We start from the raw sequence: 15926 nt of genomic DNA on the forward strand, positions 1-15926 counted from the left end.
CCATGATTGTAAGTTTCCTCTCCAGCCATGCTTCCTTATAGCCTGAGGAAACATGAGCCAATTTAACCTCCTTTCTTTACCCAGTTTCAGGTATCTCTTTACAGAGGTATGAGAACAGACTAATACACTTGGCATCATACTTTCCTGGGTTTCCTATCTTTTGAGCCACTCTTGTTTTTGCTCTTAGTGTTGTTGTTTTTTTTTGGGGGGGGGGGGGCAGGGATGTCCTGTTTCCCTTACCTAACCTTTACATGCTGAGGTTTTCCAGATGCAGCCCTAGTTCCTGTTGGCATTCTACAATCTCTCCCCAGATGAACTCACTCCCTCTCATGGCTTCAAATTTCATATACATGGTAGTGACTCTCAATTACTAGGCCTTTCTTTTGAGCTCTCAACCTACCTGTTTATATCTAGCTTCCTATTCAACATCTCAATCTGGACGTCTCTCAGGGGTTCCAGTTTCAAGGACCTAAAATTGAACTCATTTTCTGTCCATCTACCTCCTCCCCACAACCCCAGCCATGGGGATGGAAGGATGTTTATACAAATACTGTTTGTCCAGTATTCCTAATCTCAGTAAATGCCACTGAGCAGCTCGAGCTGAGACTTGAGTATTGACTAAACATATTGAACATCTCCCTTTGTCATCACCCCCCAAATCGCTGAGTCTTATAAATTACATTTCTTAAAAATCTCTAAACAAAAATGTCTCTCTTCAGCTACATTATCAACATCACATATCATCCAGATGTCTTCAGTAGGCTCTGGTCTTATATAAATAACACCCTCTTCCTAATATCACTAAGTTCCAGTGATACTTGCTTTCCAGCATTTCTTAGAACACTAGAAGCTCCCTGTCTTGCTTCAGGGCCTTTGCATATACTACGCCTTTGTTCAAAGAACAGCTGGTTGTATTTCTTCAAATCAAAACTTAAAAGTCACATAGGAAGATATTCCTGGTTATCTTATCCAAAGCAACCGATCTCCACTCCACGAATCACTACTACAACACTCTAATTATATCCTTCCTGTCATTTATCACAGCTATTTAGTTTACATGTTTGTTTTAAAAATATATGGGTAAAATGGTATCTATCTTGTACATTGCTGAGTGCTTGACACATTATAACTGAAAATCTATTTAAGAAACTGATTAATAAATTAAGACTTATAGGCTGAGCACGGTGGCTCATGCCTATAATCCCAGCAGTTTAGGAGGTTGAGGTGGCAGGATCACTTTAGCCCAGAATTTTGAGATCAGCCTGGACAATGGAGCAAGACTGCATCTCTTACAAAAAAAAACAAAAATTAGCCAGGCATAGTAGCATATGCCTATAGTACCAGCTAATGGGAAGCTGAGGTGAGAGAATTGCTTGAGCCCAACAGGTTGAGCTGCTGTGACTGTACCACTGCAATCCAGCACTCCAGCCTGGGTGACACAGCAAGACCCTGTCTTTAATAAATAAATAAATAAATAAATAAATAAATAAATAAATAAAAAAGGACATCTAGCTTTAACTGTGGGAGAACATTACAAAACATTCCCAGGTATGAAAACATGTACTAGGTGTGATAAACAAATCTTTTCTAAAATAAAGAGAAAATTGGTTGAAAAAGACTTTTTAACTAGCATAAGGAAATCTACTATGCTCCTCTGGGCTGCTTCTTCCTGAACTCTGAAATCCTCATTAAATTATAAAAAGTATCTAATCAAAAGCATTACTGGTATTGTAAGGCAATATTGCTTATAATCCAGAAGGATCACTTTATTTGCCCCATTTACATAAAAGTTGTGACCTGTGGTGGTTTTGAAATATATCCTCAAGAGGTGGAGCTTAATTCCCCTCCCCTGGAGTTTGGGCTGTATTTAGTGACCCACTTGTAATGAATACAATGTATCTGAAATAATGGTATATAACTATCAAGAGTAAGTAATAAAAAAAAAAACGGGGGCTTCTGCTTCATTCTCTCTTGGATCACTTGCTTTGCAGGAAGCCAGCTCCCATGTCATGTAGACACTCCAGTAGCAGATGGAAAAACTGACTTGGTAAGGAACTGAGGCCTACCGCTAAGGAGCTCATGAGAGATTCCTTTGAGAGCCATCCAGCAACAGGCTGGTTGTAGCTACTACTAACATCCTAGCTGATGTCTGTACATTCTACCGCAATTGCATTTGTAATAGGATGTCGTCTTAAAATTTTAAAATAAACACTGATCAAAAGTAGCTCAAATCAATACCAACTTAGGTATGCTAAAAGTAAACTGTAGGTTTCCACTGCTAATATGTTTCAATCAATAGAAAAATCCCAGTGTTCGCTCTTTCCAGTTCTTAAATTAGTTAACTAAATTGTATTGATGATGAATCAATACCTACTATGAAAGGAAATAATTAGTAATTATGCTATTTCAATGTAGTCCCAGCACACAGAAAAAAAATGCATATGCCTACACTCTCCCAATACCCTATACCATGACAGAGAATTTGCCGATTTAACATTTCTCTCAGATACTTATTAGGTTACTTTCAACAATATAAATGCTAGTTATTAAGTCCATACATTCAAATACAAAACTAATATGTGAACTCTGATTTACCAGAGGTTACAGATATAGGTTTTAATTACATATAGTTACAAAATCCTTAATCTATAGATTTAATATTATATTAAATAAAAAATTATATGATATAATAGAGCAAAATCCAATCTTTTATCAAAATGATTAAAAGTTTTAATCAGATTTACCATGTGTATATTAAACAATACCATAGTACATACTAAAATGATTATAATAAATACTTCTTTTTTTTTTTTTTTTTTTTTTTTTTTTTTGAGACGGAGTCTTGCTCTGTAGCCCGGGCTGGAGTGCAGTGGCCGGATCTCAGCTCACTGCAAGCTCCGCCTCCTGGGTTTAGGCCATTCTCCTGCCTCAGCCTCCAGAGTAGCTGGGACTACAGGCGCCCGCCACCTCGCCCGGCTAGTTTTTTTGTGTGTGTTTTTAGTAGAGACGGGGTTTCACGGTGTTAGCCAGGATGGTCTCGATCTCCTGACCTCATGATCCGCCCATCTCGGCCTCCCAAAGTGCTGGGATTACAGGCTTGAGCCACCGCGCCTGGCCTACATGGGAACACTATTTGTGGTTTTTTGAGGAAGAGATATAATTTAATACCATAATATTTGTCAAACTTAAGTGTACAATTTGATGGGATTTGAAAATATATATATATATGTGTGTGTGTGTGTGTGTGTATATATATATTTGTGTAACCACCACCACAGTCAACATACACTTTAAAAGGTCCCTCATAACCCTCTGCAGCCAATTTCCTTGCCCCAACTCCTGGCCCCTAGTAACCAATAATCTGCTTTCTGCTACTGTGTTGTTTTGCTTTTTTCAATAATTTCATATAAATAAAACCACAGTCTATAGCTATGATGTATGAAGCCCATAATGTTTAATTTCTTTCATTTAGCACAACACTTCTGAAATTCATCCATGTTGCTGCATGTACCAGTAATCATTTCCTTTTTATTTCTAAGTGGTATTTCATTTATTCCATTGTATAGAGGTACAGCAATCTGTTTAGCCACTCACAGTTGATGGGCATCAAAAATGTTTACAGTTTGGGACTAGAATAAAACTGCTATTAATATTTGCTTAAAAGTAAATGTGAATATGTATGTTTTCATTACTCTTGAAAATTGCCTAGGAATGGAATTAGTACGATATACATTAAGTTCCTAACCTGTACATCCTCATTAATATTACACATTCTTTGTTGTTGTTTTTGAAAATCAGGCTTGCTGAAGAATAATTTACACAGAGAAAAATTCATTATTTTTAGGTGTACAATATAATGAGTTTTCTAAACAGAGAGAGTTGTGTAAGAACATCAATTATGACATGGAATATTTCCATGATCCCCAAAAGTTCCTCTTATTCTCCCTTGTATGCAATTCCTCCTCTTTTCCCATAGCTCTTAGCAATCACTGCTCTGTTTTCTGTCCCTAACAGTTTTGCTTTTTCCAGAATGTCATATAAATGGAATCATACAGCATGCAGATGCAGCCTTTTGCGTTGGCTTTGTTCACCTAGTATAATATTTTCAAATTCATCTGTGTTGTTGCATGTATTAGTACAGGACTTCATTCCTTTTATTTCTAAGTATTATATAGATTCCATTGTGTGGATTTATCACAGTTTGTCCATTTACCAGTTGATAACCATCTTGGTTATTTCCAATTTTTGTGATTATTAATATAGCTGCTATAAATATTCATGAAGCAGTCACTGCATGAACATATATTTTCATTCCTCTAGGGCAGGAGACCTAGAGTGAGACTTCTAGGATGTATGAGAAAATATATGGTTAATTCTATATGAAACTGCCAAATTGTTTACAAAGAGGTCATACCACTTTACTTTCCCATCAATAACATGTGAGGTTCCAGTTACCTTGTATACTGCTCTTGGTATTGTTAGATTTTTTAAAAGTTATTCGAATAGGTATGTCATGGGATCACACTGTGGTTTTAATTGGCATTTCTCAGATGACTAATGATGTTTGGCTTCTTTTCATGTGTTTATTTGGCATCTATATCTATTCTTTGTTGAAGTATCTGTTCAAAACTTGTTTTTTGTTTGTTTGTTTGTTTTTTTCTTTTTTTTGGTAGCCAGGTTATCTTGTTTTATAGCGTGTTTCCTACATATCCTGGATGTAAGTCCTTTATCACACATAAGTTGAACAAATACTTTAACCCAGTCTGTGGCGTATATTTTCATTTTCTTAAGAGTTGGCATTTCAAAGCAAATGTTTTTTATTTTAATGAAATCAATTAAAGATTTTAAGAAATATTTACCTCATTCAAGGTCACAAAGATTTTTCTCCTATGTGTTCTTTCAAGAAGTTCTACTTTTAGCACTTATGTTTGTCTACACTACATTTTTTTTCTGTTACATTTTGAGTTAATTTATATGTAAAGTAACAGGTGAGGTTCTTTTTCTTTTTAGATATGGCTAACCAATTGTTCATCATCATTTGTTAAAAAGATCATTTGTTAAAAAGATGGACATACCTTGACATCTTTGTCAAAAATCAAATTGATCATAAATGTTTGAGTCTATTTCTGAACTCTGTTACAGTCCATTGGTTTACATGAGTCTATCCTTAAATAACAAGCTATCCTAAAGAATGTAGTTTTACGTTAAGTCTTCTGTTTTTTTCTCAAAATTGTTTAAACTATTCTGGAATATTTACAATTTCACTTAATTTTAGAATCAGCTTGTCAATCTCTTTTTTTCCTTTTTTTAAATTAAAAAAAAAATAGAGATGGGGTCTCCCTATGTTGCCCAGGCTGGTCTTGAACTCCTAAGCTCAAGTAATTCTCCCACATGGGCTTTCCAAAGTGCTGAGATTATAGGTGTGAGCCACCATGCCTGGCTATCTTGCCAATGTCTTTAAAAAAGAAAGAAAGAAAGAAAAAGCTTGTTCAGATTTTGGATAGGGCTGCTTTGGACCTCAGATCAATTTTGGAGAAAACTGACATCTCAATAATATTGAGTCTTCCAATCCATGAGCATAGTATAGTACAACTCTCCATTTTTAAGTTTTAATTCTCCAAAACAGTTTTATAGTTTTCAGTGAGCAGGTCTTATGCATACATTTTCAAATTTATCTATATGTATTTATTTTTTGATAGTATTTAGACACTAGTTTTAATTTCAGTTTCTGATTCTTCATTGCTAGCATTTCATCAAGGATAAAATTGAGTTTTGTTTATTGACCCAGTATGCTAGGAACAGCTAAACTCATTTATTAGTTCTAACAGCTGTTGTTTTGTTTTTCCTCATAGATTCTCTGGGACTTTCCACATAAACAGTCAAGAATATGTGCTAAAAAGACTATTTCATTTCTTCCTTTCCAATTAGGATGGTCTGCAGTTCCCATTTCTTGAAATGCCTTTGTATGCATTTAGTGTTCAGGTAATGCTGGTCTCATATAATGTTGTTGGGAATTTAATCTCCTTTTCTATTTTTTGCAAGAGTTTGTGTAGAAATAGTATTATTTCTTCATTAAACATTTGATAGAATTCATCTGAACTACAAGTTTTCTCTGAGGTAAGGTCTTTTACTACAATTCAGTTTCCTTTGTGAGCTATTAAGGTTAACCATTTCTTCATTAGTGATATTTGATAGCTTGTGCCTTTCAAGGAATCTATTTCATCTAAGTTGTCTAATTTAGTAGCATAAATTTGTTCATAATATTTCTTTATTTTTCTTTTAATATCTGCAGTATCTGATGTTCCCTCCTTTATTCTCGATATTTTTATGTCTTCTCTTTCTGCATAAGTCTTTGCTAGATATTTACTATTAATACAAAATTAATCTTGTCAAGAGACAGCTTTTCATTACATTGAATTTTTCCTCTATCATTTATTTTTATTATTTTTTTCTTTCTTCAGCTTACTTTGACTACATGTGCTCCTCTTTTTTCCCACGTTCTTCAGACTGAAGCTAAGATCATTGATTTTAGGCAATGATCCTCTCCTCCTTCCCTCCTGCTTCCCCTCTCCCTTCTTAAATAAAATCATTTAATGCTATAATTCTATACTAGGCACTTCTTTACCTTCATGTTAAACATTTCTATAGGTTGTGCTGTTATATTTTCAATTAGTTACAATATTTCTAATATCCCTTGTAATTTCATCTCTGGCCCATGTTTTATGTAGAAGTACGTTAATTTCCAAATACTCAAGAGATTTTCCAAAAACCTTTCTATAACTGATTTCTGTTTGTAATTAACCAGAGATCCAAGATCTCAATCTTTCTAAACATTTTGAGGCTTGTTTTAGGACTGAATATGGTCAATGTGACAAATGTTCTATGTGTATTTAAAATTAATGTATTTTGCGCAGTTGACTAAAATGTTTTATACATGTGACATAGATCAAGGTGGTTAATAATGTTCCAGTCTTCAGTACACTTACTGATTTTTTGTCTACCTGTTCTCTAAATTACTGACATAATAGGGAGAGGTTGTCTATATTTCATTCTACTTCTATCCATTTTTGTCTTATGAATTTTGAAGCTCTATTTTTAGATGTATGTAAATTTAAGATCATCGTTTTGATGAACTGGTTCTTTTATCATTATGATATGTCACTTTTTCCTCTGATAATATAATGCTTTGTTTGGTAATTTGGTAATTGTTATGGGTTGAATTATGACTCCTTAAAAGTCCTATGTTGAAGACCTAACTCTCAGTACCTCAGAATGTAACAATTTGCAGAAAGAATATTTTCAAGTTAAAATGAAGTCATCAGGGTGGGCCCAAGTCCAACATGACTGGTGTCTTTGTAAAAGAGGGAAACCTGGACAGAGACATACATAGAGGGAAAACAATGTAAAGAGACACAGGGAGAAGAGAGGCATCTAAAAACCAAGGAGAGAGGCCTGGAACAGATCCTTCCCTCACAGTCCTCAGAAGGAACCAACACTGATGAAAACTTCATTTTGGTCTTCTAGCCTCCAAAACTGTGAGAGAACACATTTCTGTTGTTTAAGCCACCCAATTTGTGGTACTTTGTTATGACAGTCCTAGAAAACTAAAATAGTAATGATATGACTAGCTGGCTGTTTTTATTAAGGTAGTGTTTGCATGGTATACCTCTGTTCTGTCCATTTACCTTTAACATATAAATGTATTTATATTTAAACAGGGCTTCTTGGTTGCCAGAGTCAGAGGAGTGGGAGAAATGGGGAGATGTGGTCAAAGTGTACAAACTTTTCATTGTAAGATGAGTAAGTTCTGGGAATCTAATGTTTAATATGAAGATTATAGTTCATAATATTAAACTGCATATTTAAATTGCTAAGAGAGTAGATCTTTAAGTATTCTCACCACACACACACACACACACACACACACACACACACACAGAGGTAACTGTGAGGTGATGGATATGTTAATTAACTTGAATGCAGTAATCATTTAACAATGTATATATGTATCAAATCATCATGAGGTAGACCTCAAATATATATAATTTATACTTGTGAATTACAACTCAATAAAGCTGGAAAAAAATACCTACTGAAAAAGAAAAAAAAGAGTTGGTTTCTTCTAGGCAGCACATAAATGAGTATTGCCTTTTTATGCAATTTGGTTTCTTCCTCCTTTAAATTATATAGCTTAGGCAAATAATACTTCAAGGTAGCACAATTTTTTTATTATTTTATAAATAAGACATTGGTCATAAAACTTCAAATAAAAAATACATAAATAACTTTACCACAGCATTTTTTATAATAATGAAAACATGGAAATAAAGCAAATCTTCACCAATGAGGGAATTAATCAATTTTGGTATATTTATATTCCAGACTATTAGCAACCAATAAAAATTATGGGGTTTTTTTGTCTTGTATACATCACAAAATAGCTAATTTGAGCAAATTAATTTATCCATTACCTCATATATGTATCATTTTTTGTAATCTACTCTCCACAATTTTTAAGAAAACAATACGCTGTTACTAACTATAGTCTCTACGCTGTAGGATAGATCTCTTCAACTTATTCCTCCTAACTAAAATTTTGTATCCTTTGACCAACATCTCCCCAGTCACCCCACCCCTAACCTTGGTAACCACCATTCCACTCTCTACTTCTATGAGTCTAACTTTTTTAGATTTCACATATTTAGATCACACAGTATTTGTCTTTCTGTGTCTTGCTTATTTCACTTAACAAAATGTCCTCCGGGTTCATCCATGTTGTTGTAGATAACAAGATTTCCTTCTTTTTAAAGACTGAGTAGCATTCCACAGCATATATACACAACAATATTTTCTTTATTCATCAGCTGATGTACACTTAGGTTGATTTCTGTATCTTGGCTATTGGGAGTAATGCTGCAATGAAAACAGTAGTGCAGATATCTCTTTGACATACTGTTTTCATTTCAATTAGATATACACCCAGGAGTGGCATCGCAGGATCATGTGGTATTTCTGTTTATACGTGTGTGTACCATTATGACATATATCGTGTGTGTGCGTATTTATACACACATATACCATTATGATATATATTATATATGTATCTTTGAAAATAGCAATTATATCTATATATATACATATAAATATATTTCATGAAAAGTTAGTAAACTTTCCATAAAAGAGATAAATAGTAAATCTTACAAAATATATTTTTCTTGGGGTAGGGTTAGGCAATCTTTTATTTAATGATTATTTGCTAAATATATACTCTGCTAGACACCATACCATATACTAGGGAAAACAGTATATTATAATGCAGTTTAGTCAAAAGAAAACTTAAAACAGTACATTATAATGCAATTCAGTCAAAAGAAAATACTAATAATCATTATTTACTATGAAACATAAAACAGAAAGTTATAAATTTAGAAATAAGTGAGAACACTAATACAAATCAATGTTAATAAGAATATTAATACTGGTTAATTAATACAACTATTAAGACAGATCACTTTCCCTAAGTTTCTCATATAAAACAGTACCTGGTTTGAGGCAATCCAAAACTTGTACCAACGCCAACACGAGGTAGATAGTTAACCACTTTCTTTACTGTTGCAGGGTCTGGGAAGTTGAACATTACAGCAACTACAACAAATAATTTTTAAAAATCAGAACACAGTATAACTTCCCTTCTGGAAAACTGACTCCTTGGTCCAATAAAATATTTACTTTTAATTCAGGTATCTATTCAATATAATTCTTACTACATTCCTTTTATATGGTATATATCAAGTTTTAGTATTAATATGCCAGTGGTAATATTCATTTCACTTATAAACTCCTTTACCATAGACAGTTCTTTCCTAAATACTATTAGGAGTTATAACAGTTGATGTTGCATTGATGTGACATGAAGTTGAGATTATGAGACATGATAATAATAATGATAATGATAGCTGAGATAATGTGACATGAAGCTGCAACTTTAAATTTACAAAAATGAATTTTGGCAAGTCAAAGGTATTTCTAGGAATTTCTAGAAACAAATGTTAAAAATTTAAGTTCATATAGTTAAACAACTAACACTAAAAAACCACCAATATACCTATGAAATAATCAGTTACATTTATTTCCAATCATTTTTAAAACAGTCTTTTTACAATGTCTATATGTTTATCTTTCATGTGTCCAATGAGCAAATGTTCATATAATCCAAAACAATGTATGACCTGAAGGAAAATTTTTCCTCTGTGGTTAAAAATCAAATTTAAATGTTTTCTCATCCTATTTCAATAATTTCACATACATGAGAATACCAAGAAGCATATGTCAATATGTAAATATATTTAGCATATAAATGTTAATCTATGAGAGTAATCTATAAATTTTTACCCATCTTAAAGAACATGAAAGTAAAATCACACAATCATGAGAGAGTTTAGAAGATATTCATTTGGTCAGTCATGGAATTTTAACTTCAATATCAGAATCATATGTAAGCTACAAGCGCTCATCTAGAAGATGGTCCTTCTTCTCTACCAAGCCTTAAAAAATACTTAAAGCCAAAAAAAAAAAAAAAATTACCAATGTTGTCGCAATTTTTAAACACTGGCATTGTCAACAAGTTTCAGGTATTCAGGTAAATAAGTAATCAATCATTCACTAACCACCTACAACATATTTAGTAATGTTATATATATACACATACACATAAGAATATATACACACACATAAGAATATATATAATACATATTATATATGAGAAGAATATATATTTAATTATATATATGAATATATTAATAATATATGAATATATATTATATATATTCTTATCTGTGTGTGTGTATGTATACTTTAAATAAGCCTCCTTTACATATCCACTATTACACTGAATTCAGGGGTAAAAAATAAACAGACGAAAAAACCATCATAGGTTATGGCAGATGGTCAAGGCCATGAGGCAAAGGCAACAGAAAAACACACATATAAAAACAAGCATGCATAAGAAATTTCAAAGAAAGAAAATGAATGAGGATGAGCAAGTAATAAATATTCTAAGATTGAAGCCCCTTTGGGACAGCAAGGATGCGGACTGAAATAAAGTATGAAACATTCTCTTGATTATTTCCCTAGAATAATGATTACATTAGAAGAAGAGGTATGTGCCAGGAGGAGATCAAAAAGGAAAGGGAAAAATATTTTCCCAAAGAAATTTGTGTTCCCTAAAGACAAATAATTTCATAAAGGAAAAACAAGATGTGTGTGTGGGATATATGCAGGCATGTGTACCTTTAAAACTAACCGTCAAACCATGTATATATAATACAAGGAATATGTACAATAAATCAGTAGGTTTTACATATATTCCATTGTATGCCTCCACCCATACCAAATGAAGCTTTTCCTTCAAGTTCAACTTGTCTCCCCTTCTTGTCTTAATGGATTTCACCAAGTTCCATTGTAAAACCACAAATCAAATTTTAGTTCAACTTTCAAGAATGATGAAATACAGAGCAAACAGAACAGTTCAGTATCATTTTCTCATGGTTCCTTTATAAACGAAATATATCAGACAAGAGATTAAATAGATGTATGAATCATTAAATCATCCTCTCCTCTCCCCCAAATGCAGCCACCTTCCAGAAGGAATGTAAGCATCAAAGCAATGCTCAGGACATCAAAATTCCTCTTCAAATCGATTAAATGGTTATGTATTCCTTATGTTTATAAAGCCTTATATCAATTTGTGATATGGCAAAAAAAAATTACAAATGATTCTATTAATAATCAAGGTGGGAAAAAACCATGAAGCATTTGGTACAAAAAAAGAGGTCACCAGAACAGAGGGTAGGCTACAAATTACTATCTAAATTGAAGCAATATGGTATGTTCAAAAATGAAATCTTAAAGAGATGGAAGTTAGCTCTGTAACAATGTACTTCTGTAACATATTACCTCTGTTTGCCATAAAGATCTCCAGGGCTGTATTTTGCAAAAGATAACGACGAGAAAAGATTGATCGTATCTCTGTAAACAGCCATTTTCCATGCAGCCCTTCTGTATACGCCAGGATCTAATGAGGAAAAAAATAATCCCAGGTAAGTAACAATACTTGTTTTTTGTTGTTGTTTCTTTCCCCAATTAAAATAGAAAAGACCCTATTAAGAAAAATAATTTTTAAGAAAAAGGATTTAATAGTTACTGACATAATTTGGAGATGAAGAAAATAAACTAATTTATGGAAAAGAAGTTTAAATAAAAAAGCAAAGTAAAATTATAAAACATTTAAGTATATATTTGGGCTTTTAAAAACAATGATATAATCTACTGCTTCTGAGGAAATACGTATTGCATCATTTACTGATTGATTTTTAAACCACATTATGAAACATGAAACTTCAGATAAAATCTTAGAAACAAAAAGACCTCAAAAGAGGCCACATATGCTTATAAAACACATACACAATTCAGTTTCACATGATTATAATTTGCCCAATAACACTTTTACATACATTATAATACAAATATATTAAGTTCATAACTTTACAAAATGACACTTTTAAGGTCACTGTTAAGGCAACAGTCATTCAGAAAGTGCAAAGACTATATAGAGGTTAAGTATCATTTTGTCAGCTAAAGCTAAACACAAACCTGCAAATGAACTTAGCATAATCTCCCTATGGGATAGGTGGTTGTCAGAGTAACTTGTTACAATTCTTGTCATCCCACGTGACAGACAGAGTTGCTTAAAATGCTTTGCCAATTCAAAGTAATCCTGTCTTTAGTTCTAAGCCACTTTGTTGCTTTGTTATTCAAGTTTTGTTTTTCAAAAAGTTCATTTCAAAAGCTAAATTGTGAAAATGTTAAGGGAAAACCAGACTCAGCATTTCTCTACACCTGTACTATACATAATACATAAGAAAATGAGATGCCTTTCTATCAAAACCTGATATTCTATGAAAGCAAATTAAGTTAAAAAATTAAGACATATCTCTCAAAAGTAACCACTATTAAAAATTACAAATGAAACATCTGATTATGATACTGCATTGTAGGAATAAAGATGGGATGAACAAAGAGGAAAAAATAAAGAATAGTAAAAATTTATCCTTCTCAAACTGTTTTTTCTTTATTCATTTTCATTTTCAAAATCCTAATGGCAAATAAATCTACATTTTCAATGCAGAATGTAGTTTTTTTTGGAAAAAAAAGAGTAGCAAACCTTATTTAAGTCAGTAAGTATGTATTTCAGTCTTTCTACAAAAATGATTCTATTTCTGACACCACAGAATCTAGAAATAAAATGGATATAACTCTAAGGGGGAGTGTTTCTTAAAAATACAAAACAAAAAGTTCAAAGGACAAGATAATCATGCATGCAGTTTTGAAATGGATGACAGAGAAATCCTACTAATTCAATAATATAATCAATACCTATGTAAAATAAAGGTAAATGAACAGGAAAAGAGAGGACAAAAATATTAATATCACTCTCAGAGATTGCATGTATCTCTTTCTCTCACTTTGATCAGACATACCACCAGTTGGTCTATGGCCCCAGAGTCTTCAGAGGCCTCCATTTGTTCTCTCTTTTATTTTTACCTCTGAAGTCTACTATGACCAGAGGACCCTTCGCCTCAAAATTTTAAAATATAAATCAGATCACATCATTCCTGTATTTAATAGCATCCAGTGACTTCCCATGACATATATAATAAACTCTTAAGCTCTTTATAATTGCATAAAGCCTCATATCTGGGACTGTCTGATGAGCTCAACTCATTCTTCCTCAGGGCCTTGTTTTGTCCTTGTTTTCCACTCTGCCTGGAATGTTCTCCCAAATCTCCACATGGTTCAATCAGTCTCACATTTAGACTTCTCCTCTTATGTCACCTCTGCAGTGAAGCCACAGGATCTAAACCCCAGTAACTCTATTAACAACTCATCCCACCCCAAACTTATCAGATTTTCTTCATAATACTTATCACTACCTGAAATTTTAAATATTAATTTAATTTTCGAGACAGGGTCTTATTCTGTCACCCAGGCTGGAGTGCAGTGGTGTGATCACAGCTCACTGCAGCCTCAACCCCCTAGGCTCACATGATTCTCCCATCTCAGCCTCTCGAGTAGCTGGGACCACAAGCATGTGCCACCACATCTGGCTAACTTTTAACATTTTTTTTTGTAGAGATGAGGTCTCACTATGTTGTCCAGGGGGGCCTTGAACTTCTGGGCTCAAGTGATCCTCCTGCCTCAGCCTCCCAAAGTGCTGGGATTATAGGCATGGACCACTACAACTGGCTACTAACTGAAACTATAATATTTGCTTGCTAGTCTATTGCCTCTTCAGCACTAGAATACTAGAATCTAAGTTCTATTACAGCAAAGACTTTGAATACACCCTACTTCCAATGCCTAGAAAAATATCTGGCATGAAGTGGCAATTTTCAGATTGACTAAATCAATCAATATATGGCAACCTTCACTCCATATTTGACCCACATGATATTTTAACAAAATTTCACATGGTTGAAAATAGTTAAGAAAACACATATTTGCAAAAATATTCGGATTTCTGTCTTCTCAAGAAAAACTAGGGTATCCGGCAAACCTGGATCTATATGCCACATAGTAACAACTGGCAATGCGCTCTCCATTTTGGTACCATTTTCACTTCACTTATTATTCACTAATGTAATGTGAGCATTCACTCATTTACTATTATCCACCTAGCTTCCACTGGTACTTGAATTTGCTACCCTGGATTTACCAAGTATTAGAGAATCTAATATATATTCTGCAACATTTATAGTCCAATGTATCCATAAGAAAAACAAGAGCCAGGGCCAGTGGCTTACACTAGTAATTGCTGAGCTTTGGGAGGCCAAGATGGGAGGACTGCTTGAGGCCAGGCAACATAGCAAGACCCCACCTACACAAAAAATTAAATAATTAGCTGGGCATGGTAGCACGCACCTGTAGCCCTAGCTACTCAAGAAGCTGAGATGGGAACATCACTCAAACCCAGGAATTCGACAGCACAGTAAGTGATTGCGCCACTGCACTCCAACCTGGGCAACAATACGAGATCCTGTCTCTAAAAAAGAAAAAAAAAAGAAAAACGAGGCCTAGACATGTTAAATATATGAAACAAAATTCCTTGTCAGTTAGTGGCAGAATCTTGCCTATTCCCAGGTTTTCTAATCCAAAAATACAGAGCTACCATTGTATATGCCACATTGCCACATTTTTAAGAAAGGATGAAACATCTGTTAAACTAGAACCCAATTAACTGCTTAAAATTTTCCTTCACTTGGGTTAAAGAGGGAAGAGGAAAATCAAAGGAAAACAAACAAAAAAAATCTTTTAAACTCTTTGATAAGTCAGGAATATCACACACTGGTCTGAAAATTCTACCCTTTGTATCTATAGAACTATATAATAACATCTGTTGCTCATAATAGTGAATTCACTCGTTGCAAAGTCATGATCATACAACTAAAGATTTAATCACATTCTAGATTACTCCATTTATTAGGAGAAATGAGTATACTACAGCATTGTTACAAGATTTTTAATGTACTGAAACAGTTTTCTGATTAAACGAAATATACCATTTATATTCCATTCCCTTAAACAGTATGGTTATTCAAAGATCTGCTTGAAACACAGCAAGTGTCATAGTCCTTTAAAACCTGTTTTACTCCAATGTCAAAAATACTCAGTAGTAGGCCGGGCGCGGTGGCTCACACCTTGTAATCCCAGCACTTTGGGGGCCAAGGCGGGGAGTTCACGAGGTCAGGAGATGGGGACCATTCTGTCTAACAAGGTAAAACCCCGTCTCTATTAAAAAAAAAAAAAAGCCAGGCACGGTTGCGGGCGCCTGTAGTCCTAGCTACTTGGGAGTCTGAGGCAGGCGAATG

General features: G+C 33.7%; 1 protein-coding gene across 6 annotated transcripts in view; it reads right to left on the bottom strand.

Moving 5' to 3' along the window:
- Positions 1–15926, bottom strand: part of LRBA (LPS responsive beige-like anchor protein) — a 766998-nt gene that overhangs the window by 211883 nt on the left and 539189 nt on the right. For all 6 annotated transcript variants that reach the window (XM_028848808.2, XM_028848811.2, XM_028848807.2 and 3 more), the window contains 2 exons: positions 11956–12073; positions 9543–9645 (listed from right to left, as the gene is read on the bottom strand). In XM_028848808.2, the coding sequence (XP_028704641.1) occupies positions 9543–9645; positions 11956–12073 (221 nt within the window). The remainder of the gene's footprint in view (positions 1–9542; positions 9646–11955; positions 12074–15926) is intronic.

This window comes from Macaca mulatta, chromosome 5 (genome assembly GCF_049350105.2).
Source record: "Macaca mulatta isolate MMU2019108-1 chromosome 5, T2T-MMU8v2.0, whole genome shotgun sequence".
NCBI classification, from domain to species: Eukaryota; Metazoa; Chordata; class Mammalia; order Primates; family Cercopithecidae; genus Macaca; species Macaca mulatta.